The sequence below is a fragment of the Passer montanus genome, unplaced genomic scaffold, assembly GCF_014805655.1.
Source record: "Passer montanus isolate IOZ18808 unplaced genomic scaffold, ASM1480565v1 scaffold77, whole genome shotgun sequence".
NCBI lineage: Eukaryota > Metazoa > Chordata > Aves > Passeriformes > Passeridae > Passer > Passer montanus.
Window position 1 is genome coordinate 65,137 of NW_024372923.1, and position 25,259 is coordinate 90,395.

The 25,259-nt window shown below is 47.9% G+C and overlaps 1 protein-coding gene across 1 annotated transcript in view; it reads left to right on the plus strand.

The window, feature by feature from the left end:
- The window catches only part of LOC120512730 (phospholysine phosphohistidine inorganic pyrophosphate phosphatase), a 71,099-nt gene that overhangs the window by 16,347 nt on the left and 29,493 nt on the right, over window positions 1–25,259 (plus strand). Inside the window, exon 6 of the mRNA XM_039731371.1 lies at window positions 5,154–5,245. Coding sequence (XP_039587305.1) covers window positions 5,154–5,245 — 92 coding nt within the window. The remainder of the gene's footprint in view (window positions 1–5,153; window positions 5,246–25,259) is intronic.

The following is a 25,259-nucleotide window of genomic DNA, read 5'->3' on the forward strand; positions in this document are numbered from 1 at the left end:
TGTGTTTTTTTTTGTGGGGCCCCACCCCGGGACCCCTTTTTTTTTTTTTTTTTTTTTTTTTTTTTTAGTAAAAGAAAAAGGCAGAAGTAAAATATTTTATCATTCTGGTGAATAGGATGCACTGACTGACCCCAAAACCCCCTCCTGTGTTTCTGGCTTTCCAGAAACATGCTGTGCTTCCTCAGCACAGCCCATTTTCTCCTCTCTGCAGTTGTTCCCAGCTCCTCTTCATTGATTTGTTGTTCTGTCACACAGGACATAAGGATGAGTATGAGAAGCCTCACAAACAGCAGTGAATTACAACACAATAATTCCATCAGGGGGGTTTGGGTGACATTATAAACAACAGGAGTGAAGTTTGGGGTGGCTTGTAGGTCCCTGGAGCCTGGAGATGAAATTATGGCCCTGTAATTCAGCATGTGCTTGGGTTTTGCTTTATTACAGAGTGGGGAGATGGAAAAGACCTAGTGGGCCATCTCATCCATCTCCTTCCCCGTGCAGGAGTGTTCCATGCTCCACAGCTATTAATGTTTTGTCCACAGTGCTTTTCAGAGAGCCAAACAACTGTCAGTGCCCTGGGGATGGTGTTCAGCCCACTGGGTCTTGGGGGAAGGCAGCTTTTCCTGAGATTTATCAGGATATTTCCCATTTAAACTGCATCTCCTTATTTCTAGTTTTACTCTAGTTAACAACCAAAATAACTTCCTGGACATTTTCTCCATCCAGTTATCTCTAGACTTGTTATCATTGCAGGAGTTGTTTTTTACTAAAACTGTGTTTTAGGTCTGCTGCTTCCCTCCATTCAGTCCCCCTGCTTTTTTCTGTGCTGCCTTCAGTCTGTCCTTGTCTTCCCAGGAATTAGCCCAGCCTGGACTGTCCCTGGAGCATCCCAGGTGCAGAACTGCTGTCTCTAAATCCTTGCCCAGGACGCAAATCAGGCTGGCAGAGCTGGTCCCACAGGGTGAGCCCTGGAGAGTGGTTCCCATCAGCTTCAGGGCTGTTTGTTTGGGGTATGGAAAAGCAGGAATAGTCCCCAGAAAAGATTATTTACTCCTCCTCTGCTGTTTGCCATGTCTGCTGCTCATGGCTAACTTTGTATTTTGTCAGAGTTTTGGTTTGTTTTTTTTTCATACAGTTTCTAATGTTAAATGCCATCCATCTGTTGTAGTGATATGTCTGGTTTGTAGGTATAATATTTAATATTTAGAGGTGCCTAACTTTGTATTTTGTCAGAGTTTTGGGTTGTTTTTTTTCATACAGTTTCTAATGTTAAATGCCATCCATCTGTTGTAGTGATATGTCTGGTTTGTAGGTATAATATTTAATATTTAGAGAGTTGGGAAGTGAAGGGAGTGTGCTCCTAACCAAGGAGGAGTGCAGCAGACACCACTGGATAAAGGCAGCAGTCACTCCATCCTTTCCACCATGGAAACAATAATCCACGCTGCTGGAGTTAGAGCCTGGATCATGATTCACACATGTGTAGGAGGAACAAATTCCAAACAAGCAAACTGCCTTAACCTTAATTCTGGCATCTTTTCCTAACTTTTGAGTGCTTGACCTTGTGACTTTAATGTATTTTTGGAGAAGGATTTGCAGGTTGGTTTAGTTTGTGGTACACAGTAATAAAACCTCATTATTTTCAGTTTAAAACCTCAGTATAGTCACTTCAGTAAGTTCCTGTAATGCACTGCATTACATTTTAAACTGTTTCCTGAATGAATTCTGCATTTGTAGTGACATGGCAGGGGCTGGTTTTACTTTTCTCTGCTTTTACAAAATGTTTATTCCAATAATTTATTCCACCTGTGGAATGCATTTAATCCATACCATCATTAAACCATTTTAGATGAGCTGTGCTTTTGAAAACATACTACAATTTTCTTTCACTTGGCTTTTAATGAAAAATATCTTTTTAATAAAGCTGTCTCACCACAGTAATTTGAGACAGTGGCAATTCTGAAATTCCTCAAGCTGCTTTAATCAATAAAGTTATCACCAGTCATTTCCCTTGATAACTGCTTCTTACTGAGACCCTGACTCTGCCTTCTGCTGCTGAGATGTTTTCAGCCTGCACTTAGAATAAGAGGAACTCCCTAAAGTCCAATTTTCATTTTAACCTTTCCTCAATGGCCTAGAAATAACAGATTGCCAGTATTACTTTAATAGATTGGAAATTTAAACCTCTTAGAGGTAACCAGACCTATCTTACAATTCAGTGCTATGACAAAGAATAACACATCTTAAAGGTTACTGAAATGCCTAATTCATGTGTTTTAAGGCAGCTGTTAACAGTGGATGATTTTTACAGCTTTACAATAAAACCTAAATAATGTTAAGGTTCTGGTAGTTTTATATAATCATAAAAAGTTCTCTCTGTAGCAAATGATCCTGCTTTAATGGGAGTTATGGCAGGTCATGCTGGAGTCCATAAACTACTGGTAGTTAAGCAATTCCCATTCCTGCCACCTGCAAGCCTCAGGTGGGAGTTAGTGGTGCATGAGAGCAGAGAGAGGTCACCCAGGGGTGGCACAGGGGACCTGCTCCTGGGCCAGCATCCCCTCCTTGCCCACCAGCCCAACAGGGCAAGGTCTTCCATCCCAAAATAAACGTGGCCAAGGGAAGTTTGAAGCTTCAGTCCATGTGAAAGTTTAGTGAGAACTGTCTGGCCCTGCACCTTTGGAGTTCTAATTTAGAAACAAAATAAACACTAATGTGGGATCCTGGAGCCTGGGTGAAGGAGAACAGGGAGAAAAGTAAATGTATTGTATTTCTTGTGTAAAGAGATTTAGTACATCCAAGCTTGGTGTATAAGCTTTATTTTCTTATGGTCCTGCACATTTAACTTGATTAAAGTTGTTAAATCTATAGCAAAAAAATCTGTTTAGGCATAAATATGTCTGACTCCAGCAGCATTCTCTGTGCTAAATATTCTGGTGGAGTTAGCACACTGCCTTCTGTGCATCTCTGTTTGCATCCTGCATGCGCTCCAGCCTCCAAAATCCCCCATCTGAGGGCTGGCTAAATTCTCATCTTCCTACCTCCTTTAATCCTTACTCTGTAATTCCCTTTCTGGTCAGACATTTTTCTGTGACCCAATACTGAACGCTGAAACTCTGTTTGTGGACCAAACCTACCTGAGGTTCCCACCCCCCACCCCAACAGCATCTCTAAAGATTTATTAATTTTGGCTGCTCAAGGTCTGTGGCACAGGCAGCACCAGTGGCATTGCTGACTGTGGGGATTATATTTTGCCTTTCCACCCCAAATTCCTGGGGGTTGTGTTGATCTCCTCTGTTCTCCCTGCCCCTCTGGGCTGAGCCTGATGGAACCTTTTGAGAGCAGTGTTTTCCCTCAGCTTTGGCACATGTGCTTTATTTGCTGTGTGTGTGCGACCACACACCACCTCTCACCATCTTAGGGAAATAGAAATTACACCCATCCTCCTTCTTTGAGGATTTGTCTTAAACCCAGAGACTCACTGCATTTCCCCCCTTCTTTTTAGTTAATTTGTAGCCAATCTAAAAAAAAGTAACTTTTGCAGAAGGATTGAACAGATTAACGCTGTGATCTCTGTGTAAAATGTGAACACAAATGGAGATCTTTTAATTCCTGCTTTCAGTGGCTATGTGACCTTTCAGTTTTATATCTTTCTCTCTCTTCTTGCCATATTGCAGTCAGAGAGGAAGTTAAACCCAGGTTTGACAGGTAGAGGTTTTTTTATTTCCCTTGACAGCGCACCTTTTGACCTCTATCTTCTTGCCAATGATTTTTTAAATCCTAAATGATTTTGGAATAATTGCTCCTCCTTTAGTGATTATTGCCCTTCACTGATAGTAAATCTGTGAAATCCCTAGGGGCTGGAGCACGTTTTTGTATGCGTGTGCCACAAGCTGGCCTGGACAGGCATCGCTGCTCAGCTGCAGCTGCACTTCCAGAGCTGCCAGAGTCTTGCAGGAAAACTTCCCTGGATGGGCTAAAATACAGCCCTGCTGAGCAGGAGAGAGCTTGGTTGGAGAGGCTGCCCTGCTCTGCCCTTCTTTGTCAGAATAAATTCTTTTTAGGGTTGTTAGGACACAGGACTGAAATTGCCTTTACATCCCGAATGTTGGGATTTGGGCTGAGCGAGGGCATGAGGTGGTGCAGGTCTGTGCCCTCTCACCCTCAGGGAGGTGTTGGAAGGAATTCTCTAAGAAAAAGGAATTGTAATCTCTTAAAGCCAGTGATTGAGTGTGATTAAATATCCTGGAGCAGCTTGGGGAGAATTGGTAATGGTGCTTGGCTGGGGATTTTTTGATCATTAATGGAAAATTGCTGTTTCGTGTATATACTGAGTTTTGCTCAAACTATAAAATTACATTCCCCCAATCATTTTAAATTAGAATAAACGCAGTAATTTGTAATGCAGGATGATAAGCACTTGAAATTTTGGTGATGTGCTTGTAAACAGAAAGGACCCCTTGGCTGATACAATCCAATCTGATCTAGTAAATATCTTTAACAGAGGCAGGAAGGTGCTCTGTGCACTCTTTTTGTCAAACACCAGACAAATCTTAGCACAACCAGTTACTTTTTTGGTAATCCACTCATTTTTGTTTATTAATATTTGCTTTTACTTAAACTGATGGTAACACAAACAGTGCTAGGCCTGTATGTACTGTGTCACACTGTGCAAAAATTAATAAATTGCATTTTACAGAGATTTCCTGAATTTCTGTATCAACCTGAGAACAGGTTGGGATCAAGCTCTCAGTGATTACAAGCTTAAGCTTCTGACCAGCCTGTAGAACACCAGATTTAAGAAGTTAAGCTTAATTTAAGCTGCTTGGAGCATAGCAGGGATGGATTGTTAGGAACAGAAGAGGCCTAACTTCATAAAACTCACCATTTTCTTTCAACTGTGCCCCAAATCCCTTTGATTTCTGTGATTGATTACAAATTGTACAGGTGTGTGCTGAGCCAGTACACTGCTGGAGGAGCTCTGGCATGAATTTCCCTCAGGGTAGGATGACTTTTAATCAATAACACGACAATATTATCGTGTTTAATTTGTCCACCGGCAGCATTAGACCTCAAATCAAGCTGTTTGTTGTGTCAGGGGAGGGTGACAAATGGCGGAAATGAACTTGTGCTGTATTTCACTGCCCTGACAGGCCATCATGATCGGGGATGACATCGTGAGTGATGTCGGGGGAGCGCAGCAGTGCGGGATGAGAGCGCTGCAGGTGCGGACGGGCAAGTACAGGTCAGTGCTCACCCTGCAAGCAGAGCAGAGCCACCACGCCAGGCTTCCTCCATGCCTTTTCCCCACCTTTCCCCTTGCTGTCAGTGCAGCTTTGCGTTTGTTGTCTGCCCAAGCACCTCCTTGTGCAGCACAGCTTGGGTGGATGCTGGTATTTTCTTGTAGTAAAATGCTGTGTGGAAGTAGCAGGAAGGGGAGGACATCTTTTGAAGAAATGCTTTCTGCTAAATTCCTTCTGTATTTTTTTCATCACAGCACATAGAACTGGTGTATTTCTTGGGGTTTGCTTATTTTTTTTCCTGCTGCTGCATGAAAGCGTTGTACTTTTGAAACAAGACATGTCTGAAAGCTGTAGCAGGGTTGGGATTATAAAATTGGCCTGCTGATTCAGCCAGCCTGTGGGTTATTCATCCCTCAGAGTTTTAGGAAGGGCTCCTCCATATGTCTGCCCTTCCCTCCAGACACACATTCAGCACTGAGGTGTCTGAAACACAAGAGCTGCTTCCCCGGCTCTCGCCTTGCCAGAGTTCTGTAGGGTCACTCATGGCTCCAAATGCAAACCCCTCCTTGTGCAGCTGTCCCCATGAGCTGTGACAGCTCTCACTGCGCTGTCACAAGGCCAGCTGCTGAGGGGGGCTCACCCAGAGTGCACCTCTAAACAGGACATGACCCAGTGCTGAGCAGGTTGGGTGTGAGGGCAGCTCAAGGTGACTCCAAATGCAGTGCAGAGATCTGTCCCTCCATTTGGCATTCTGATCCCAACACTCAAAATCTCATTTTAACCATCTCCCCTCACCCTCAACCATGCCTCCTTGAAGTATGGTTCAGCCACACCCTTTGCCCTCTGATGTGGTTTGTATTTTCACAGTTTATCTTCACTTTCAAATCCTCAGACTATAAAAGAAGGATGCTCCTTTGGGGAGGGATACAGCACATGAAAATTATACTTGTCATAAACTATCTGAAAAGTTATTTTGCTTGTTTTCAAGTCAATCCTTTGCCAGGAGAGGTCAGAGGTGTATCTATCTATATATACTTGTTTATGTTCCTTAATTTTCCTTTTTCGTTTGTGTAAGGTGATAAAATAATACCATGTGCCTTAATTCTAATGGACCAGTAAGTGATGGTTTCTAGGAAAAAAATTCAGGTACAAGTGTATTGTGTTTTCTATAATTTTAAGATAGTACATCTGAAAATCAAATATGTATCTCAGTAAAGCTTGGGAAGTACCAAAGATTTTAAAAGTAGTTATATAATTTGTGCTTTTGGGATTATTTGTCTGTAATCTTTGTAGTCCCGGGAGCTGGACTTGATGATCCATGCAGGTCCCTTCCAACTCAGGACTTTCTATGGCTCTAATCCCATGAGGTTCCTAATGGAGAAAATAAGGATTCAGTGGTTGATTTTATTCTGATATGAATGGGATCACTTTGCAAATCCACATTTTGTTGCCACACAGATCCAGGTGCCCATGAAGGTATCCTTGCACACAAAGGTGAATTAGGTTTTTGCTGCTGACCAGAAGTCTCCTGTTCCTTGCTTTGCCCATCATAAAACGTTCCCCAGGTGATGTTGCATCCACGCTGTTCAGGCAGCTGGCACAAACTGTGTACACAAACACATAAATATGTGTCATCATATGCTAGAGAGGCATTTTCTTGTGTCAAGTTTGAGTCATGAATTCACAGCTGACAGGGAATATTTGGCTGTCCTACACGGGGAACAAGGATTGTGTTCCCTGTTTCAGAAGGTATCTTTGCACACAAAGGTGAATTAGGTTTTTGCTGCTGACCAGAAGTCTCCTGTTCCTTGCTTTGCCCATCATAAAACGTTCCCCAGGTGATGTTGCATCCACGCTGTTCAGGCAGCTGGCACAAACTGTGTACACAAACACATAAATATGTGTCATCATATGCTAGAGAGGCATTTTCTTGTGTCAAGTTTGAGTCATGAATTCACAGCTGACAGGGAATATTTGGCTGTCCTACACGGGGAACAAGGATTGTGTTCCCTGTTTCAGTGTGTGGTTGGTGCTTTCCCAGCCCAGGCACTATTGCAGAGCAGTCAAACACAGATGAGTCTCTCTCAATTCCCTGTGTCCCAGGCCTGCTGTCAGCAGCTGGAAGTAAAATGAAGTAACTCCTGTTTGCCAGGAGAGGTCAGAGGTGTATCTATATTCTTCAGAGTGACTTGTTTAGTATACTTAGAAAATCAAGGCACACAGTGAGGACAGACAGAAAATAAACAAGCAATGGGCAGGATAAAATTTAAAAAAAATAAATAAAATGTAATGATTTGGTGGTGAGGTTAGTTTGAAATCTGATATTGAAGATATACAAAGGTCCTGTCTTTGCCTTTAGATTACAGAGTTCTGTGCTGCACCCGAGCACCTCTGGATGGCATCGTTGGCTCGTGCACATCCCTGAGCCACAGCCTGGGGCTTCCCCACCGTCCTGGCTGTTTGTGCAAAAGTCTTGTAAAGCACAGAGCCGTCAGGGTTCTCTGCAGGTGTTGGTGGGATTGCCACAGGTTTCAGCACCACTGAGTGGTTTGGGTTGGAAGGGACCCTGTTGTCCCCCTCCTTCCTCACCCAGAGGATGTCCCCAGCTGGCATTGTCACCTCCAGTGCACAAGGGTGCTGGGGGCAGCTCTCCTGCTTTCAGGGCTCAGTTTACATGAACATTTTAGGAAAAGGCTCTTCCCCCAGAGGGTGCTGGCACTGCCCAGGCTCCCCAGGGAATGGGCATGGTCCCAAGGCTGCCAGAGCTCCAGGAGGGTTTGGACAATGCTCCCAGGGACAGGGTGGGATTGTTGGGGTGTCTGTGCAGGGCCAGGAGCTGGACTGATGATCCCTGTGGGACCTTGCAGCTCAGGATACTTTCTGATTCTACACTTCTGTGGTTTTTAAGGTCTGCTGCCCACCCAGGTTATGCAGGGATGTGCCCCCTCCCCAGGCTCTCACCCTCCTGACCTCTGCAAAGTCTCTCCACTGTTGGCTGCTCTCAGAATGAGATTTAAATTTGGATTAAACATTCAGTTTTGCACCACCTTGCACGGAGTCCTGCAAGTTGGCTCCTTTGTCTTGCTTCTGTTGGATCTTTAAAGTCAATTAAAATCTGTGCAGCCTATTTCCTTTAATGTGACACACTTTTCCTCCATCTCAAGTGTTGAACTCTTTCTCAGTGGCCAAAGCAGGCATAGATCAGTCCAAGAAATGCTATAAATCCTGTCTGCAGCATGGAATAAAACTTCTACTGGCACAAATCAGGGCAAAAGTTGGGAAGGTGAGGGGATAAGATTGGTGTGTTGGGTGACCTGACACAGGGTGAGCAGCTGTTGGCCAGGTCTGGCCTTTCCTGGGTGTAAATTCCAGATGCAAAGGGTCAGTCTGGGCTGCAGGTTTCTCCTCTCTGTTTGCCCCATGTCCAGGACAGATCAGGCCATTGCTGCAGGCTCCTGAGGGCTGTGAGATTTGTCAGCATTGGGAAATGTGATGCCAGTTCCAGAATTTCTGTGCACACCTGGCCAACATCTTTCCCATCTGGGGAAGAACATGTTCTTGTCTTCCAGCTCGGGGTATGTGCTAATTCCACTTGCAGCTAATTGGCCTTGACATCAAACCAATGATTCCCACAATAACTATTGATTCTGCAATGCTGTGTAATATCCTCATTCCTTTTTGTAGCCTGCAAGTTAGAGCAGAGAAAAATGACTTTGAGGCTTTTCCAAGTGTCTCCCTGTACCTCTGGAAACAGCTTCCAGGTGCATCAGATCGTAGCTGGGTCTTGGCAGGGGCTAAGAATTGCTTCCCCCCTTCTACTCATTGTGATTTAGAGATTTTGATTTACAAATAATGAATTTTCCATTACTGGTGTGTGGCAGCAGCTAGAAATGCTCATGGCAGAGGTGCCCACTGCCCCTGCTCACCTGTGAGCTTGCTGTGGAATGTGGCAGTGTGGATTCAGCCCCTCTCAGTGCCCACCTGGGGTTTCCTTCCTTGGGTTAGGGATTTATCTGGTGGCCATGGCTGATGCTGAAATCAGAATCAACATCCCTGAGCTGCCTCGTTGCAGACATCAAGGATTCCCCAGGGATGGAGGCCCCTGAGAGCTGCCAGCTCCTTCCACTGTTCTCCAGAACTGGGTCAGGTTACTTCATGTGTCCCTACTTTTTAATTATCCTCTGAGAATAATTACCCTTTCTTAATAAAGTGGCTTGTGATCTGTTCCTCTTGCCTGATTAAAGAAAACGCACAGATTTTGTAGTAAATTGGCTTGCCAGGAGAGAAATCAAAACGTGCCCAAGACAAAAGTTGGGCAGAGAAGTCTTCTAGGCTGACTAAGGATTGGGAAAAACAGGTTCTGTCATTAAATGAAGTTATAAAAGTATTCTTAAAAAACATTCCACACGTGGATAAATTCAGTGCTGTCACTGTGTAATTCAGTGACACTCATAACAACTTCTGTGAAGAAATAGTCATCGCTTGCTGCTCTGCAGAGAAGGATCATCCCTCCACCCTCCCTTTCCTGCTCCCTGTGTTACCAACCCAGCCAGGATTTTATTTTATGAGTTCTTTCCCATCTGCTGGGTACCAGCAATGTGTAATGGGAGCGAGCAGGCAGAGGCACTCCCTCTGTGCAGAAACACAACCAGAGGCATTCTTAGGGCCTCACATCCTGATCATTAAGCCTGTTTCAAGTACTAAATGGAAAGAGTTCCAGCCTATGTTTGCACTGTGAAAAGCTGTGTTCTCATTCATGTTGGTTAATGTCTTAGGCAATGTTTATTAAAGCTGGTGTCAGCGAGTTGGTTGTGAGAGCTGATTGCAGGCAGTGCCAAGACACAGCCTTATCACCCTTCATTGCATGTTCAAGCTGTGGTTTGCTCTGTCTGTGAGAGGATCTTCACATATCTTTATCAAATTCTTGACCACAGTTTGGTTACCATAATATTTGAATCAGCTTTGCAGAGGAAGCTCAGAGTAAATCCTGCGGTGCCTTAGTGTGCACATCTGATCACAGCCTTCCACCTTCCAGTGTATTCCAGTGTCCAGTCACAGAAATTACTAACTCATGCATGAATTTAATTATCTTCAGTCTAAAAGAGAAGTGTGAGTTTGAGGGGGGTTTATTAACAACTAATTTATTTATTGGTAGCATAATAAACCTCAAGGGAGCAGTGTGTGCTCAGGACAGAGCCATGCTGTGTGCTAATGTGCTGCTCTGCAAAAAAACAGCCTGAATATCAGAAAAGAGATCAATCTGCAATGAGAGTAGGAGAAATAAAGGAGGAATGAATCAGGTGAGTGAGGAAAAGCAATATTACTCAGGACCTGACAGTTCTGCTCTCTGCCTGTCCCATGACAGACACTGCAGTCAACTCTCATCTGCAGCCCTTGGGAAGGGAGGCAGTGTGCACTTTGCAAAGCAGCCTGGCACTGACCACATCAGCTGCAATTTTGCTTCCCCTCTTGCCTCACATCCTCCCAGCTCATGCAGCAGCAGAGACAGCTCAGGTTTCCATTTCTCCTCTTCTGAAGCTGATAAAGGGCTGCAAGAGGAGGGGCTGGTGCCAGTTTCTGCTACCTGAAGCTAGAGGCAGCAGGACCTGGGGGGACACGTGGCTCAGCTGGTCTTGATGTATGGGACTAAACCACTTCCAGCCCTCTCTGACAGCATCCAAAGCTAATGGCCTTTCTTCTTTCATTCCCTTTTGCTCTGGTGCCTGGATGTCTTGGCAGGACGTGCTCTTCCAGCCTGGGCTGGCAGCCACCCTGTCCTGCCTGAGCAACACCAGAGCCCTTGGCAGCTGCCTCTCCAAAGTGTGTTCCTCTCCCTCCTGCCTGCAGATACACAGTTCCTGAGCTCAGCTGGTGCTGGTGGCAGCTCAGGGAATTTTCCAGGGCTTCCACAGGCTGTGTTCATCTGCACAGCACCAGCAGCCGTGTCCTGAGCAGCGTAGCCCAGGGGATGGTCCTCGCTTATCTTTGTCCCTATTTTTATCCCTTTTCTCAGCACCTGCACAAGGCTGCAGTGGAACTTTCCCCAGTGAAGTTCTCAACACTTGTCCCTTGCAGAACACCGAGCTGCATCAGCTTGTCCAGCCTTTGACAGCATTGGTGAATTCCATACCGATGGAAAACCACTTTATTTCTGTGAAAATGCAGATGAGAGTGCTGAAATGTGCTGTAGAAAGGGCACAGCTGAGACAGCTGCACAATTTGGGTTTTACTAGAGATTTCCTTTTTTTTAAGCACAGGTTCCTCCTCTCTGCTTGTCTTTTTCCTGTAGCTAAATATCCTCCAGGCTCCTTGGTGCTGCATGGAGTCCTCCCATCCTGCTCTGATTGATAAAACCAAGGCAGAGCATTGTTTTCAAAGGCAGAGAGAAGCAAATAAGAGAGAGACAGGCCAAGTCAGCTGCTGATGTAACTCCCTTGAAGCAAATGGTTCAATATCTGAAGTTTAATCTGGCCTGGGCCCTTGCTTGTGCTGTAAACATGCTCAGGAGCAGCAGTGCCAGAACAGTGCCTTATGCTGGCACCCTGCAAGCACAGAACACCTGAGCATTCCTGATTTAATGCTGCTCTGTGTGCCCACGGATGCTGGAGAGTCCCTGGAGTCTTAGCCAGTGATTTTTTTATTTTTTTTCCTCTATGAGTGGGTTGAGCCAACAAACCCAGAGTGGCTGCCTTCCACCCCTGGAAGTGTCCAGAGCCAGGCTGGACAGGGCTTGGAGCAACCTGGGATAGTGGAAGGTGTCCCAGGAGGTGGAACTGGATGGGCTTTAAGGTCCCTTCCAACCCAAACCAATCAGTTCTGTGGTTCCAGCAGCTGCAGAGGGGGTGCAGACAGGTTTTGTTGGGGTGCAGGGGACAGGGGCTGCCAGCCAGGAAAGGGAACAGTCCAAGACACAGGAACTGCTGCCCTCCAGCAGCCTCTGCTGGGCTGACTTTCACCCCTTTGGGAGGGCAGTGGGACTCACAGAGCTAAAAACAAAGCACCCAGCATTGGGTCTGCTGCAGCCTGGCATGTGTGAGTGCTGTGTGCTGCAGCAGGAGCTCCAGGGCAGTGTGGGAGCAGGGCTTGGGGTGCAGGGCAGCCCTGCACGTGCTCCTGGCTGGCTGCAGACAGCCTGCAGCTGGCCTGGGACGTGACTCACATTCACACTTTGCCCCAAAACCATCCCAGTTGTCACTGGTCTGTGGTTTCCAGTGGCTGTCAGCAGTGGGTATGGTCCCACCTCAGCCCTGCTGAGATGAGCTCATTCAGCACACGGGGCTGGTGCTGCTGCCTGGGGTCTGCATCCTGCTGGGCCTTTGAGCTGCAGCCAGAAGCCTCCCTGCAGAGCAGGGCTGTGTGTCTGGGAGGAGCAGAGGAAGAGCAGGCTGCCCTTTGGCTGGATCTGCAGCTCCTCTCAAAGGCTTTTCCTTACTTCACTGCTTGCTGTACACAGCACATCACTTGCTGAAGTGGCCAAGGCACAACGCAGGCATTGGCTGATCAGGTGTTGCAATTAAGGAAATTAGTGCAGTGAGTCTGATGAGGGGCAGCTGGGGGGCTCAGCCTGGGGAAAGGGAAGCTCAGGGGGGACTTTATTACTCTGTAACTGCTTGGAAGGAGGGTGCAGCCAGGGGAGCGTCAGTCTCTTCTCTCAGGTAACAACAGGACAAGAGGAAATTACCTCAGCTAGATTGGATATTGGGGAGAATTTCTTCACAAAAAGGTTTGTCCAGCCCTGGCACAGCTGCTCAGGGAGTGGTGGAGTCCCTGTCCCTGGAGGGGTTTAAAAGCCATGTGGATGTGGCCCCTGGGGACGTGGGCCAGTGGCAGTGACAGGAATTTGGGGGTGATGGGGCTGTCAGAGCCAGGTGGGTGCATGGGAGCTCCCAGGCTGCAGCCACAGGCCCTTCTCCATCCCCACTCCCAGTGCAGACTGGGGGACACATCTCTCACTGGGAATTTCCAGAGGGCTCTGTGGGGCAGGACACAGCCAGCAGACTCGTGGAATAACAAGAACTGTCCAGCTCAGCTGTTGGCTGCACAACGGAGTCCAGGCCTAAAAATAGGAGGATGTCTGACCCCAAAGTGAAGGATTTTCACTTGAAACCCAGCCTGGCACCCACCCAGGGTGACATCATCCAGAGGGGAAGTTGGAAAAGCTTCCAGACTCGTTGCTTTCCATGGAGAAGTGCTAAATGCATGTGTCAGCAGATCATCAAGCAGCACTTTTGCTGTGGCCATGAATCAGGGGAGAGAGGGAATGGGGAAGGAAGGACCTGAAGGGGGAGGAACAGGATTGGAGCTGCACGTTGGAAAGGGGTTTTGGGAGTGTTGGCTGTGTATAACTCCAGGCTAGATGATAAAGTCCATTCAGGCTGAGTCTGTCCTCTGAAGATGACATTTTTCTTTCCTTTGAAGTGTGCTAAAAGTTACTGTGCTGCTCTCAAGGTTCTGGCTGTGAGCCCACCCAGTGGCCTGTGGTGCTATTGGCCACAGCTGTGCATGATTTGGATTTGCAAGTGCATGGATACTGCTGGAGGTGGCCATGGAAGCACCTGAGGTGGCCAGGTGCTGACTGACTCCCTGCCTTTGGGCTCTCTGATATTTGAAGCAGCTTTTCCCAGGCTAACCTTCAGGGATTTGATCCAGCCCTGTGCTCACGTGGCGTGGGTGACCTTGCTGTTGTTGTTCTGTGCTCAGACACAGTTCCTCATGCTTCTGTGCTAAGCTGCTTTTTCTTCTGTGAAGTGACAGTGCTTATAAAGTGTGGTGGCAGCTTTCCTCTGGAACTTGATGTCTTTTCCCTCTGGATGCTGCCAGGCAGCTCCTGTGCTCACCCTCTAATGAGGACACCTTTCCCTCAGTGCTGATGAGCACACGCTGGCATTTGTAGCTCTTTTCAGATGATGAAAGCTGAGTGTGATATGGGGAGAATCCTCTATCTGTTTTCCTTCTGCCTTTTAAATTCTCATTATGTATTTATAATGCTGTTACAGCAAGGATGCCTGGAGCACAACCATGGGCACTGTTTGGTCTCTGGGTCCCCAGTGAAGCTGAAAAAGCTGCTGTTGCTGTGTAAACACCGTGTCAAGAGCTGATCTCATGTGTGCTGCTGGGCATTTTCACCCATCTCTGATAATGAAAAGAGGGAAGGAGCTTTACCATGTCAAAGTAGACATCTGATAAGAAACCAATTTATTGAGTAGAGACTGAGAATAAGTTTCAGACATGCCAGCCCTTCCTTCTTGGGGTTTTAGCACTTCTAGATCATCACAGCAGTGAAACTGGTTGTGTGCTGGGAAATGATGTGGCGGTGGTTGCAGAGCTGCTGTGCTGGCACTGCTGAGCCTGGGGCAGGCAGATGATGGCCCAGGCAGGGTCAGGAATTTACTTCCATGCCAGCATCAAACACATGGCCCAGACAGGAGCTTGACCAGTTTTCCCATGGTTTACCCTTTTTCTGCATGAAAGCTTCAAGCTTGCCTGACCCAGGGATGAATCTCTGCTGGCAGCCAGACTGTGAAACCTCTTAGCTTTTGATCCCTGGCACTCTTCATGAGGTACAGCCCAACTGGAGCAGCTGGGTGAGTGGCAGGGGCCTAAACCTGAGCAGCTGGGCTAAATCTGGCACTCCAGGAGTGAATGGCAGCTCCAGCACAGACCCTTCATTGCAGTGAGCCTTAGTGGAGCTGACAGACGTGAGAGTGAGCACACGCTGGACGAGCCAGCTCTCGTTCTTGCAGACGGAGCACTTTTATTTTTCCTTGCTGGTTGAAATGTTCTAGCAAACACTCGACTTCCTTGTCATCCTTAAACTATGTGGAGAGGTGGGGAGTTGCCTTTTACCCAAGCAAATGGACTTCTGCTTTGAAAAGTCCCTTCCTGCAGTTTTTTGGCATGACTGATCACTCTGTTCTCAGCAGCCCCTGAGCTTCGTGATACAGTAGTTTTGCACAAAGCTGTGTTTTTCTGTGCATAAGCTTTTAGAGTTCTTTGAAAACACATCCCTGGATGTCTGTGCTGTGGTTTTAAGGGAGAGTTGGAGATGGGCCTTGCTTGGGAGGAGGGAGTGGGTTCTGGGGCTGTGAGAGACAGTGGCCAGAGGTGCTGGCAGACACACGGTGCTGGCCAGCGCTGCTGCACGTAGCACAAGTTGTCAAATCACATTCAGATAAAAATACTGCATATTAAAAGACCATTACAGCATGAATTGAGCCATATTGTGCATTTACTCTGAGGAGCAGTGCTTGATGAAACACTTGCATCCCCTTCCCTATGCTGAATCCTCATTTTCCCATTGCACACTTGGGGGGGGACTCACAGACCAACACCTTCCCCTCTCCACTCATCTCTGTTTTTCTGCCATGTCTTTCTGGTCGTTAAATACGAACATTAATGCTTTTGTTTCTGGAGCAGAGCTTTGCAATCCTTCCCTGTGCACACAGGGCCAAGAGGCACAGCTCAGGGCTGGCACTGGCCACAGGGTTGTGTGCTCACGTGCTGGGTTTGAAAGGACTCGAGCGTTTTGTGCAAACATATGTTGGAAATGCCACTCATGACCGCCCCAGGGGCATCGTGTGGGCTCAGCCCTGCTGCAGATGGACTCCCAGCTGGCCCTGGGCAGGCACTCAGAAAATCCCAGTGCCCTGAGGAAAGCCTGGGAATCACAGAGGAGCAGTGTGGCAGGGCAGAGGGAGAATCCGCTCCTCTGCGGGGCAGCACTGACCTTTGTCATCACCAAAGCATCTCTGCCTCCCTCCATCAGGCATCAGTGACCAGTCAGAGGGGCTGCTCTCCTCTGGGGGCTCCCAGAGGCTCTGCTGAGGTGGCTCTTCCCCATGTCCTGGCTCCTGGGAGAGGAGTGAGAGGACAGGTTTTGGCTGAGGATGTGGAGGCCGGCTCCTGTTCATACAAATTGGGTACAAAGACCTCAGTGGAAAGGGGGGTAAAAAATACCCTGTCTGCATTTCAATCAGCCTAATTAAAGTGGCTTTTTGCAGGGGCTGGCAGGCCCAAAGTGATTTGTGCAATTAGTGCCTTTTGTGTTTGTCTGGTGGGGCTTTTTCTTACCTCACTCATTTACAGGACCATCACCTATGTGTAATGTGGTTTTTAGGTTAGAAATAAGGGGCTGGATCCTCAGCTGCTCCAAGGAGTGGAGTAAATGGGGAGAATTCTGCTGATTTACACCTGTGCTGCTCTGGATGCCTGGAAATAGCTTAGCAAGTGTAAAAGGGGGAGAAAAAACGGTTTCTCCATCCATCTGGAACACATTGCATCCATCAGGGGAAGGAGAGGCATTTGTGAGAGTGAACGCTTCATTTATCAGTGCATGAGCTATTGAAAAGCCTGGATGTAGCTGGGATAATTATAACCCAGATTAGTCTTCTTGGAATGGAAAAGTAACGACAGTCCTAATTTTACCAAATCCTCTGAAATTTATTGCCTATTTGTTTAACACCCCAGACCCTTTCCTACAGCAGGGGATCTGAGAGATTTATGGAGGTGCACTTTGGTAATCTGAATACTTGGGAGTTCATCTGCCTGGGCTGCTCTGGTTATTTTCACTGTCACCACTTGGAGGCCGTGGGAACTGGGGATGCAGATGGGAGCACAGGGGAGGCACAGGCCAAACATCAGCTGGAGACACTCAAAATATTCTCCTTCCCTGGGCTCTGCAGGTGAGGAGGACCTGGCCAGCTTCAGCTCTGGGTGGGAGGCAAACAAAGCTCCTTCCTTCCCCTCTTCAGGACCTGCCCATTTTTCTTTCATGAATATTTAGGGTTTTTTCCCCCTGCATGTTTCCCCTATTCCTGGAAATGCCCAAGGTCAGGATGAATGGGGTTTGGAGCACCTAGTGGAAGGTGTCCCTGCTGGTGTCTGGGATTGGAGCTGGATGGATTTTAAGGTCCTTTCCAGTCCAAACCATTCCATGATTCTCTGTAAGGAGAGGCAAGATGTATTCAGAATTCCCCATGCAGGGAAGGTCAGAGTATCCAATATTTGGAGATATTTGGAGAGCTGACTGCAGTTACCCTGTGCCAAGCCGTCAAAACTGGAAGCCTCTGCTAGATGCAGGAAGAAGGAAAGGAAAGGAAAGGAAAGGAAAGGAAGAAGGAAAGGAAAGGAAGAAGGAGAGGAAAGGAAGAAGGAAAAGGCTCTGCATTATTATCCAGCCTTGCTAAGGTTTAAATGTTTATATGGCAATCTCCACTGAACACAGCCTGCCCCTGAGGGTTCTGAGAAGAGCCTGGCTTTTCCTGGGAAGCATTGCCTGGGAGGTGTCCCCACACCATCCAACAGGGAACAGCTCAGCCACCAGCAAGGGGTCCCTCCTCAGCAATGCCACCCTGTGCAGGACGTGGTCTGGGAAGCAGGGCAGAAGGGCACAATGCCAGCAGCAGAGAGGGAAGGTTTTGACTTTCCTGGTTTGCCCAGAGCCACACAGAGATGACTTCTGCTCAGGGGCAGGCTGTGTTCACCCTCCTGACTTCACCTGGGGAGTGGGAAAGGTGCAGGGAGGTGTTTGGGGGAAGAGCAAACCCAGCCGGTGCTGGTGGGGAGGAATCTGGGGCTGGAATTGGAGTGAAACCCACACACACACAGCCAGGTAGGTTTTATCCAAGAGAGCAGCACTCGAGAAGAAACAGACAGAAAAAGCTGTGGTGCTTGTCCCAGCTCACATGCAGCCGTGTTTTCCAAAGGGAGAATTCCACACAAACCCCATCCCTCAGCCCCCTCCCAGAGCATCTCACCCTGACAGCATAACAGCCTCCCTCATCCCAGGTGGCCATCCTCGGGAAAAGGGCTGATTGCCAAGTAAATCCAGGAGCTGCTGCCTTTATGGAACCTCCTAGAGGATTGACAAGGCAGTAAAACAACAGTTTTTCTATAGCAATTGCTCCGTGGGGAATTTGGTCAGAGCGCTGCCTTGCAAATGTACAGAACAGCCTGCCTGTAGAAATCCTTGAGAGTGTGATAGGATTTAATCAATCCCATTTGTTTGGATGGAGAGGCAGCCCAGATCTCCGTGACAGATGCCCAGGAAATGCTGGAGGCAACAAAACCTGTTAAACAGGGCTATGTGTGGCCCTGTGAACAGAATATACTGAATTTGCCTTTTTTTTTGGACTTAGTCAACCCATCCCCTTATTACACCTCAGGTGTGTCCAGTCTTCACTCATCCTGTCATTTTCCTCATTTTTTTCCCTTCTCCATCTCCTTGCCTCAGACTCCTGGTTTTATTTATTTGTTTCTTTATTTATAAAACGTGCCTTGATTCCCTCATGTGCTTGTGCTGGGAGGCCACAAGAGGCAGCTGGAGGTGGTGTTGGGCAGCCCTGCTCACTGTGGGACACAGGATGAATGTGCTTGGGGTCCCAGGGGTGCTGTGCTCTGTGCTGTCCCTTCAGGAGAACGTGACATGCTGCAGAATGAGCCCCACCAGCACTGGGCTGTGCAGGTGGGCCCTGTCCTTGGGGTTGCACACAGATCCCAAATGTGATCTTAATGAGCTGTTTTAGAGAGCTTTTATTTCTAGATAAGCGACTTTCTCAGGCTTGTTTTTCATTCCCTTTGAAAGCTCTTGGTTCTGCTGCTTGTCCAAGCTGTGCACAAGCAATAAATAGTGATGAAGAAGAACCTATTGGCACAGCAGTGCAGGGGCCAGCTGGCTGGACTGTGTATTTACTGGGCTGGAGATACTGGCAGCGTGGAATTATGAAGATCTGCTGTTAGCTTAAGCTTCTCCTCTATCTGGTTTGCCCAGCTGTCCTTTCAAATGACAGGGAAGTTTCATGTAGTTGCAGGAGAAAAGTTTGTTCTTGTGGTTTATCCAAATTTCCCATTTGTTCACTGAGCACATGCTGTCTGCCACCACCTTTACTCCTTCCCCATGGCAGCCAGTGCTTTCCCTCCCTTTGTCTGCTGCATCTTTTGTCCAGCAGAATGGAAGAGGAGCCCTCCAAAGGCCCAGCAGTGTTGTAAAGCCACAGGAGGGCTCAGCACGGGGCTGGCACTCCCTGGAGCTGCCAGGCTGGTGGAGGAGCCAGGCCACGTGGCTGTCACTATGTTGTCAAGCTTGTTTTGGGAGGTAGTGTGGGAGAAATGTCCTTTATCCTGGGATTGCTGGGTCTGCCATCCAAGGGGACACTCGTCAGCAATTTCCTATCTGCAAATCATAATTACTGGGACAGGGAGAAAAACAACCCTGGGCCAGTCTTGGTCTTACCTGCTGTGGTTCTTAAAGAAAAGGCACAAACTCCTGTAAATAGTCACCCCAGGAAGGGAAATAAGGCATTTAACATCTTCCTAAAATAGCTAGGGCTCAAAAAGCACCCAAGTGTTGTGTCTTTGTCCTGCATGAAGCAAAATCTGGTGATTTTGGTTCTGTTGGAGGGGAAGCAGCAGTGAGGTAAGTGAGATAAGCAGAGATCTGAGCCTTGCTTTTCCTGTCATGAGCTGGTCTGCTGCTCTGGAAGGCTCATGGGGGAGGAGGAAGACTTTGGTGGTGCTGTGCAGTGACTTGGTGAAGATTGGCCCACCCTCGTGGGAAATTCCCAGGGATTTCTGACGCACCATCCAAATCTTGCTTCTCCTGCTGTTTACAGGCAGCAGCCCAGCCTCGTGTGGTTTCAGCCTGGTACCTGCATCTAGCTGGAAATAAAGGAAGCTCTTCCTTTTTTAAGGAGCTGCTGTGTCCCTCCTCTTCACTCCTAGGAGAGCCATTACCTCCTGCAGATCCAGCCTTACAGCATTCCTTGGGCTCTGCCTCCCTGCCAGTTTTCCCTGGACATCTGTGGGCTCAGCACCCGTGGTGTGGAAATGCTCTGAAATCTTCTGCTGCTGGATGTCCCAGTGCCCCCCTGGCCCTGCAGAGCATCACTCTGGCCTGGCAGCCTTTCCAAGCCTGCATCCCACTTCAGCATCCATCTCACATGGGAACAAGCCCTCATTTTGTGTTCTCAGCAGGTCCCGGGCCCTGGAGCCACCATTCCAGCAGATGGCATCAAAGACAGCTCCTTCCTCTGCTGCATCCAGGGCTGTTTTCCCACAGTTCCACTCCCCACAGTCCCATTCCCAGCAGCTCTGGAGCAGATATTCCTGTAAGAAAAGCAAGCTAATTATGAAAAGCAACCTGTGCATTTATTTTTTTTTTGCCTCACTGTTAAGTGACGTGTCCCATGTCACACACCAGCGTGGTGCCCAGTTCTCCTCCACCCAGCTGTAGGGACTGGGGGCTTTTGGCTCACCTTTGGCCATTCAGCCACAATCTGACCTGAAAAATGCATTGAAAAGTTAATTATAGACCTTCAGGTGCAGGTTTTGATATCTGAATTTAGTTTACTTTATATTAATACATGTAATATTTACATACACAGTGCGCTGCATAGTCGGGAGATTAAATCTTCCTTTTTCTGTATTTATTTATAAAACTGTGAAGAGACCTCATAGTTGCTGGAGGTCATTGATCTACCAGACATGAAGAAATCCCTCTTCTTGACTCCAGCCTGTAGGATTTCCCATGACCAGCAGGTCTAGCACACTGCCAGACTTCAGCTGACACATCACACTGAAAATCCAATCACTGCCACATCACATCTTTAAAACCTCATCACTGACTCACCATTATTTCTGATCTCTCTGGGAGTATTCCAAAATCAGGCTCCCTGCATTAGAAGGAGGTCAGGAGTAGTGAGTGAGTGCAGGAAGAGGGAACATCAGTGTAGTTTTTACTTCTAATCTTCAGACCCCTGTGACTTTTAAATGTAATGATGGTGACATACCCTGCCCTTGGGAAGTGTGTTCCAGCTGCCTCCCAGTGCTTGCATTAGCCAGTAGACTTAGGAGGATTTTATGGATCTATTTTCAATTAAAAGGAAAGAGCTGGATTTCTTCCCACTGGGTTTGTCTTCTGCTCTACTTGTAAGTTCAAAAAGAAAAAAAATACCTGTCCTTTTTTACCAGGCCATAGATACCACATATCCGTTGGGCTGCACTCTTCAGTCTTCACCTGCTCAAGGTGACTTTGGCTTCTTCAGGCTGGGCTAGGCAGGATTTGGGCTGTGGGGTGACGTTTGAGGCAGGCAGAGCATGGCAGGCACATGGCAGTGTCCGTGGCTGGAAAATCTGTGGAATTGCAGCATGGTTGGTCTGTGCCAGGCAGATTTTTGACATGCTCTGTGCTCAGAGCAAGCCCACTGCAAAAACCTCGTGTAACAGAGAGATGTGACACAGAGCTCTGCTGGAGCTCCAGGAGCAAAGCAGATCTGCATAATGCATTTGTTTAATGGATTAAAAAACAGGATTAAGCCCTCCCGAGGGCTCTGAGGTGGCAAACAGAAGGCTCAGCTGGGCCAGTGGATGCTCCTGTGGCATGGTCCCACTGCAGTGCTGAGGGAGGTGTGGCACTGGTGGCACCTTCCAGTGGGTGCTGGAGCCTTGGTGCTCCCTGAGGCTGCCAGGGGCTCTCAGGCTGGTGCCCACCAGGGCCAGCTGGGAGCCTCCAGGTGGGAACAGCATCCTCCAGGTGGGAACAGCATCCTCCAGGGTGGGCAGTCCATCGGTGCTGCTCCTGGAGCATCCCCTCTGCTGAGTGCTGAGGGAGGGAGTCATTGCAGATTCAGCACATGGCTTTTCAGGCACAAACTTAGCCCAGTTTCAGGCACAAAATTTGCCCGTGGGGCAAATTTTCCAACACCAGCAGCTGAATCCCTTTCCCAGGGTGAAGCTGGACTGTGTTTTCCAGGTGGGATGTACCACTGTGCTGCCCAATGCCAGGGAAAAGGTTCCTTCCCAGGAAAATAATGAAAGGTGGCAGTCACTTTGTTATTGATTATCCTGTGCCCTGGGAATGAGTGAGCAGAGCCTGAGGAACAGGTGTTGTGGGGAGAGGGGGATTAAGGGAATGAAGCTGAAAGAAAAGCAGCTGATGCTCTGCAGGAAGGGATCACAGTGCCTGGGGCCATTCAGGTGTTCTGGTTACAAGGGCTGGGAAGCTGGGAAGAGTGAAAGGGGAGCTAGGAGGGACCTCTCCAGGTGACATTTAGAGATTTATCAGGCACCTGAAGTCTACAAAAATACAATATTATTAATTTTGCTGGGAAGGGACAGGTGGGTGTGCTCTCAGAATGCTGCTGTGCAGTGGCAAGCACTCTGTCCCAACATATTCCTCCTCATTTGCAGTTTCAGGAAGGTTTTACACAATAAAACACCTCTCTCAGCAATACCTGGGGCCTTCAGGGATCAGTCCACAGCCCTTGGCTCTCACGTGCAGTCCCAGGAGACAGGGAGGGTTTGGCTTTGCCTGCACTGAGGAATGAAGGAATAAATAATTAATTCTTCCTGCCCTGTGGAATTCACCATTTATAGTCCTGCAACAAAATCCTGCATTCTGCTTTTCAGAGAGCTGGGGACAGGGACAGGGGGATCCTTTACCATCCCTGTTGTGGGGAGCCTTGTCCCAAACATGGGGCAAAGTCTGATGGGAGAAGATAAAAGCAGCCTGTGCTCTGCAAAAACCACATGGAAGTTGTCCAACAGCAGCTCCAATTTGACTTTTCCTTTGCTAGTTTCCACATTGTTCCCACATACATACATACATACATACATATATATATATGTAACCTGAGCTTCACAGATTTGACCATTGGTTTTGGGGAAGTCTGGAACATTCATCTCCTTGTTTCAGCAAAGGCAGCACATTTCCTGGCTGGAATGCTGGGCATTGAGAAGATGCTGTTTTCAGGCTGATTTGAGCAATCTCCTTGACATTTCAGATTTTGCAGAGATTTACAGGGAGGTTTCTCTGTAGCTGTGCCAGGGAGGGGCAGTGATGACTCAGAGCCAGCTGGTTCTGATGGGGTGTCAGGAGCACAAGGACATGTGGGGACAGAGCCCAGGCACAGAGAAGGCCAGAACAACCTGTCAGCAGATGTGGGGGGCTGACCTGGCCCTGCAGCTCCAATTTCCACCAAACACCACCACAAAACTGGCCAGGGCTGACTGTGCCATCCTGGGCTGCCTGTGGAATGATGGGTGGCACTGTGGGATTTGGGGTTTTGGGGCCAGCTGCTGCCTCTAAGCAACTCTACAAACTGAGTTTAGCTGGTCATGAGTTAGGGACACAAAATACAGAGCTTGAGATGATTGTTCCTCTCTCCCCTCATCGCCTGCTGTGAAGGACAGGCACACAGTTAAAAGTTTTCTGTAAATGCTAATTAAAATGGACTTAGCTAATGACTGATTGGCCCTTTGATTGCATTAAGATTCTCAGTGTAATGAACTTAACTGAAGTATGGATTACAATCTTGTTCTAATTAAAACAAAAACGTGTAACACATATTAGCACATATCAGAAAGAGTTTTAATTGCTGTTTGGGATCAAACTGTTGAAAATATTAATGTGTTGTCTAAAGCCTGCAGCACTTAATTAAATTCTTCATCCAAGTGGAATTCAGGTTACTTCAAAGGATGCCTCCATTCACCATTTTCTTGTGCTCTCAGAAACAGAGGGAATATAGATCTGGATTTTTGTTTCCATGCTGCCCTTCCCTTGCCCTCCAGCTCTGGATCCTGACTTCTCAGTCCTCTCCAACCCTGTGGGAGAGAGGGGAATTTGTAATTCTGAACCTTTTGAATATCTATTTGCTGATCAAGAGGTATTCTTTTCTGCCTTGCTTTGGGCACAGAGAGCAGGGCCAGGAGGTTGTTGTTACCTTGCAAAGATGGACAGAGATTAAACAGCACAGTTTGCTGCCAGCAGCCACAGGGAGAAGGTGTTCAGTGCTGGTACAGCAGCAGGTACAGCTGTGGTCAGAGAAGTGAAGCAGAGCTCAAGTTGAAATGTCAGAATGCAGGGGGTCAGGAAGGGCTCTCACCTCTGCAGCTCTAGAGGAACTGACCTACTTTAATCCAAATTTTTACTGCCAGATGAAGAAGGGATTGCAATCAGGGTGTTCTTCCTGGAAAGCACTGGACTTAATTTCTTCCATTCTTTTGGCAGCACCTGTTTCTGCACTTCTTTAAGACAAAACACAGCCTTTTCTTTTTCTCTGATGCTGCCTGGGGCAGGAGAAAGCCATTTGCTGTAGGTGGTGTCTCCACCCAGCTCCCACCAGAAGTGACATCTTTGCAAAGTCAAGAAGTCACTGCTTCTGAGGCCTCTCCAGAAAAAAGTATTTTTGAATATCCGTGATGCCTTTTCTCCCAGCTGTGACCTTCAGCTGTCTGCAGTAACCCTTCCTGTTTCTAAACCACCTGGAGGCCCCTGGGAGGGCACAGGGGAAATGCAAACCTCTGAAGGGGAGCAGGGTCCCAAAACTACCAGTGAGACACGGGCACTTGAGGCATTGACAAGCTGGTGCATCATTTCTATGGGTTTGGTGTCAGGCCTTGATTTTTGAGGACCAGCCCAGCAGATGTCAATGTTCCAGGTGCCCCCAGCATGGACAGGTCAGAAGCTGGTGGGAGGGATCTGCTCTCCAACCTGGCTCTCCCCCAAAAGACAGACAGATCTGTGGGGAGAGCTGGGAATACCTTGTGCTCTCCTGGCCATGAGGAGCAGGGAAGAGGCTCTGTAAGAGCAGCAGCTGCTCAAGGGCAGGGCTGGGGAGGAGGAAAACGTGTGAGCTCAGGAAGAGCGTGTGGTTATGAGTCAGGGTGTCACCAAGCAGCCTGTGAGGTGACACTTAGACCAGAACTAAAGGCTTCCTGAAGTCAGAGCCTCTCATCTGGGTCACACGTGAAACAAGCCAAGCTCAGCAGAGCCACACAGCAGCACCTCACACCAGCCCAGGACTGAGGTGTGGCACTTCTTGGAACAAGTCTGACAATGCAAACCCTTCTGGTCATGGTGCACAGCACCTCCAGTGACACATCTGTAACTGGGGCCACACAGCTTCCCCCAGACTGTGACACAGCAGCACAGCACTGCTTTTATGGCTGCTCTGGTCACGTCTCTCTGCCCAAATCACTGCCTGGATGGTCTGGGATCATCCCAAACCCCCTGACTCTACA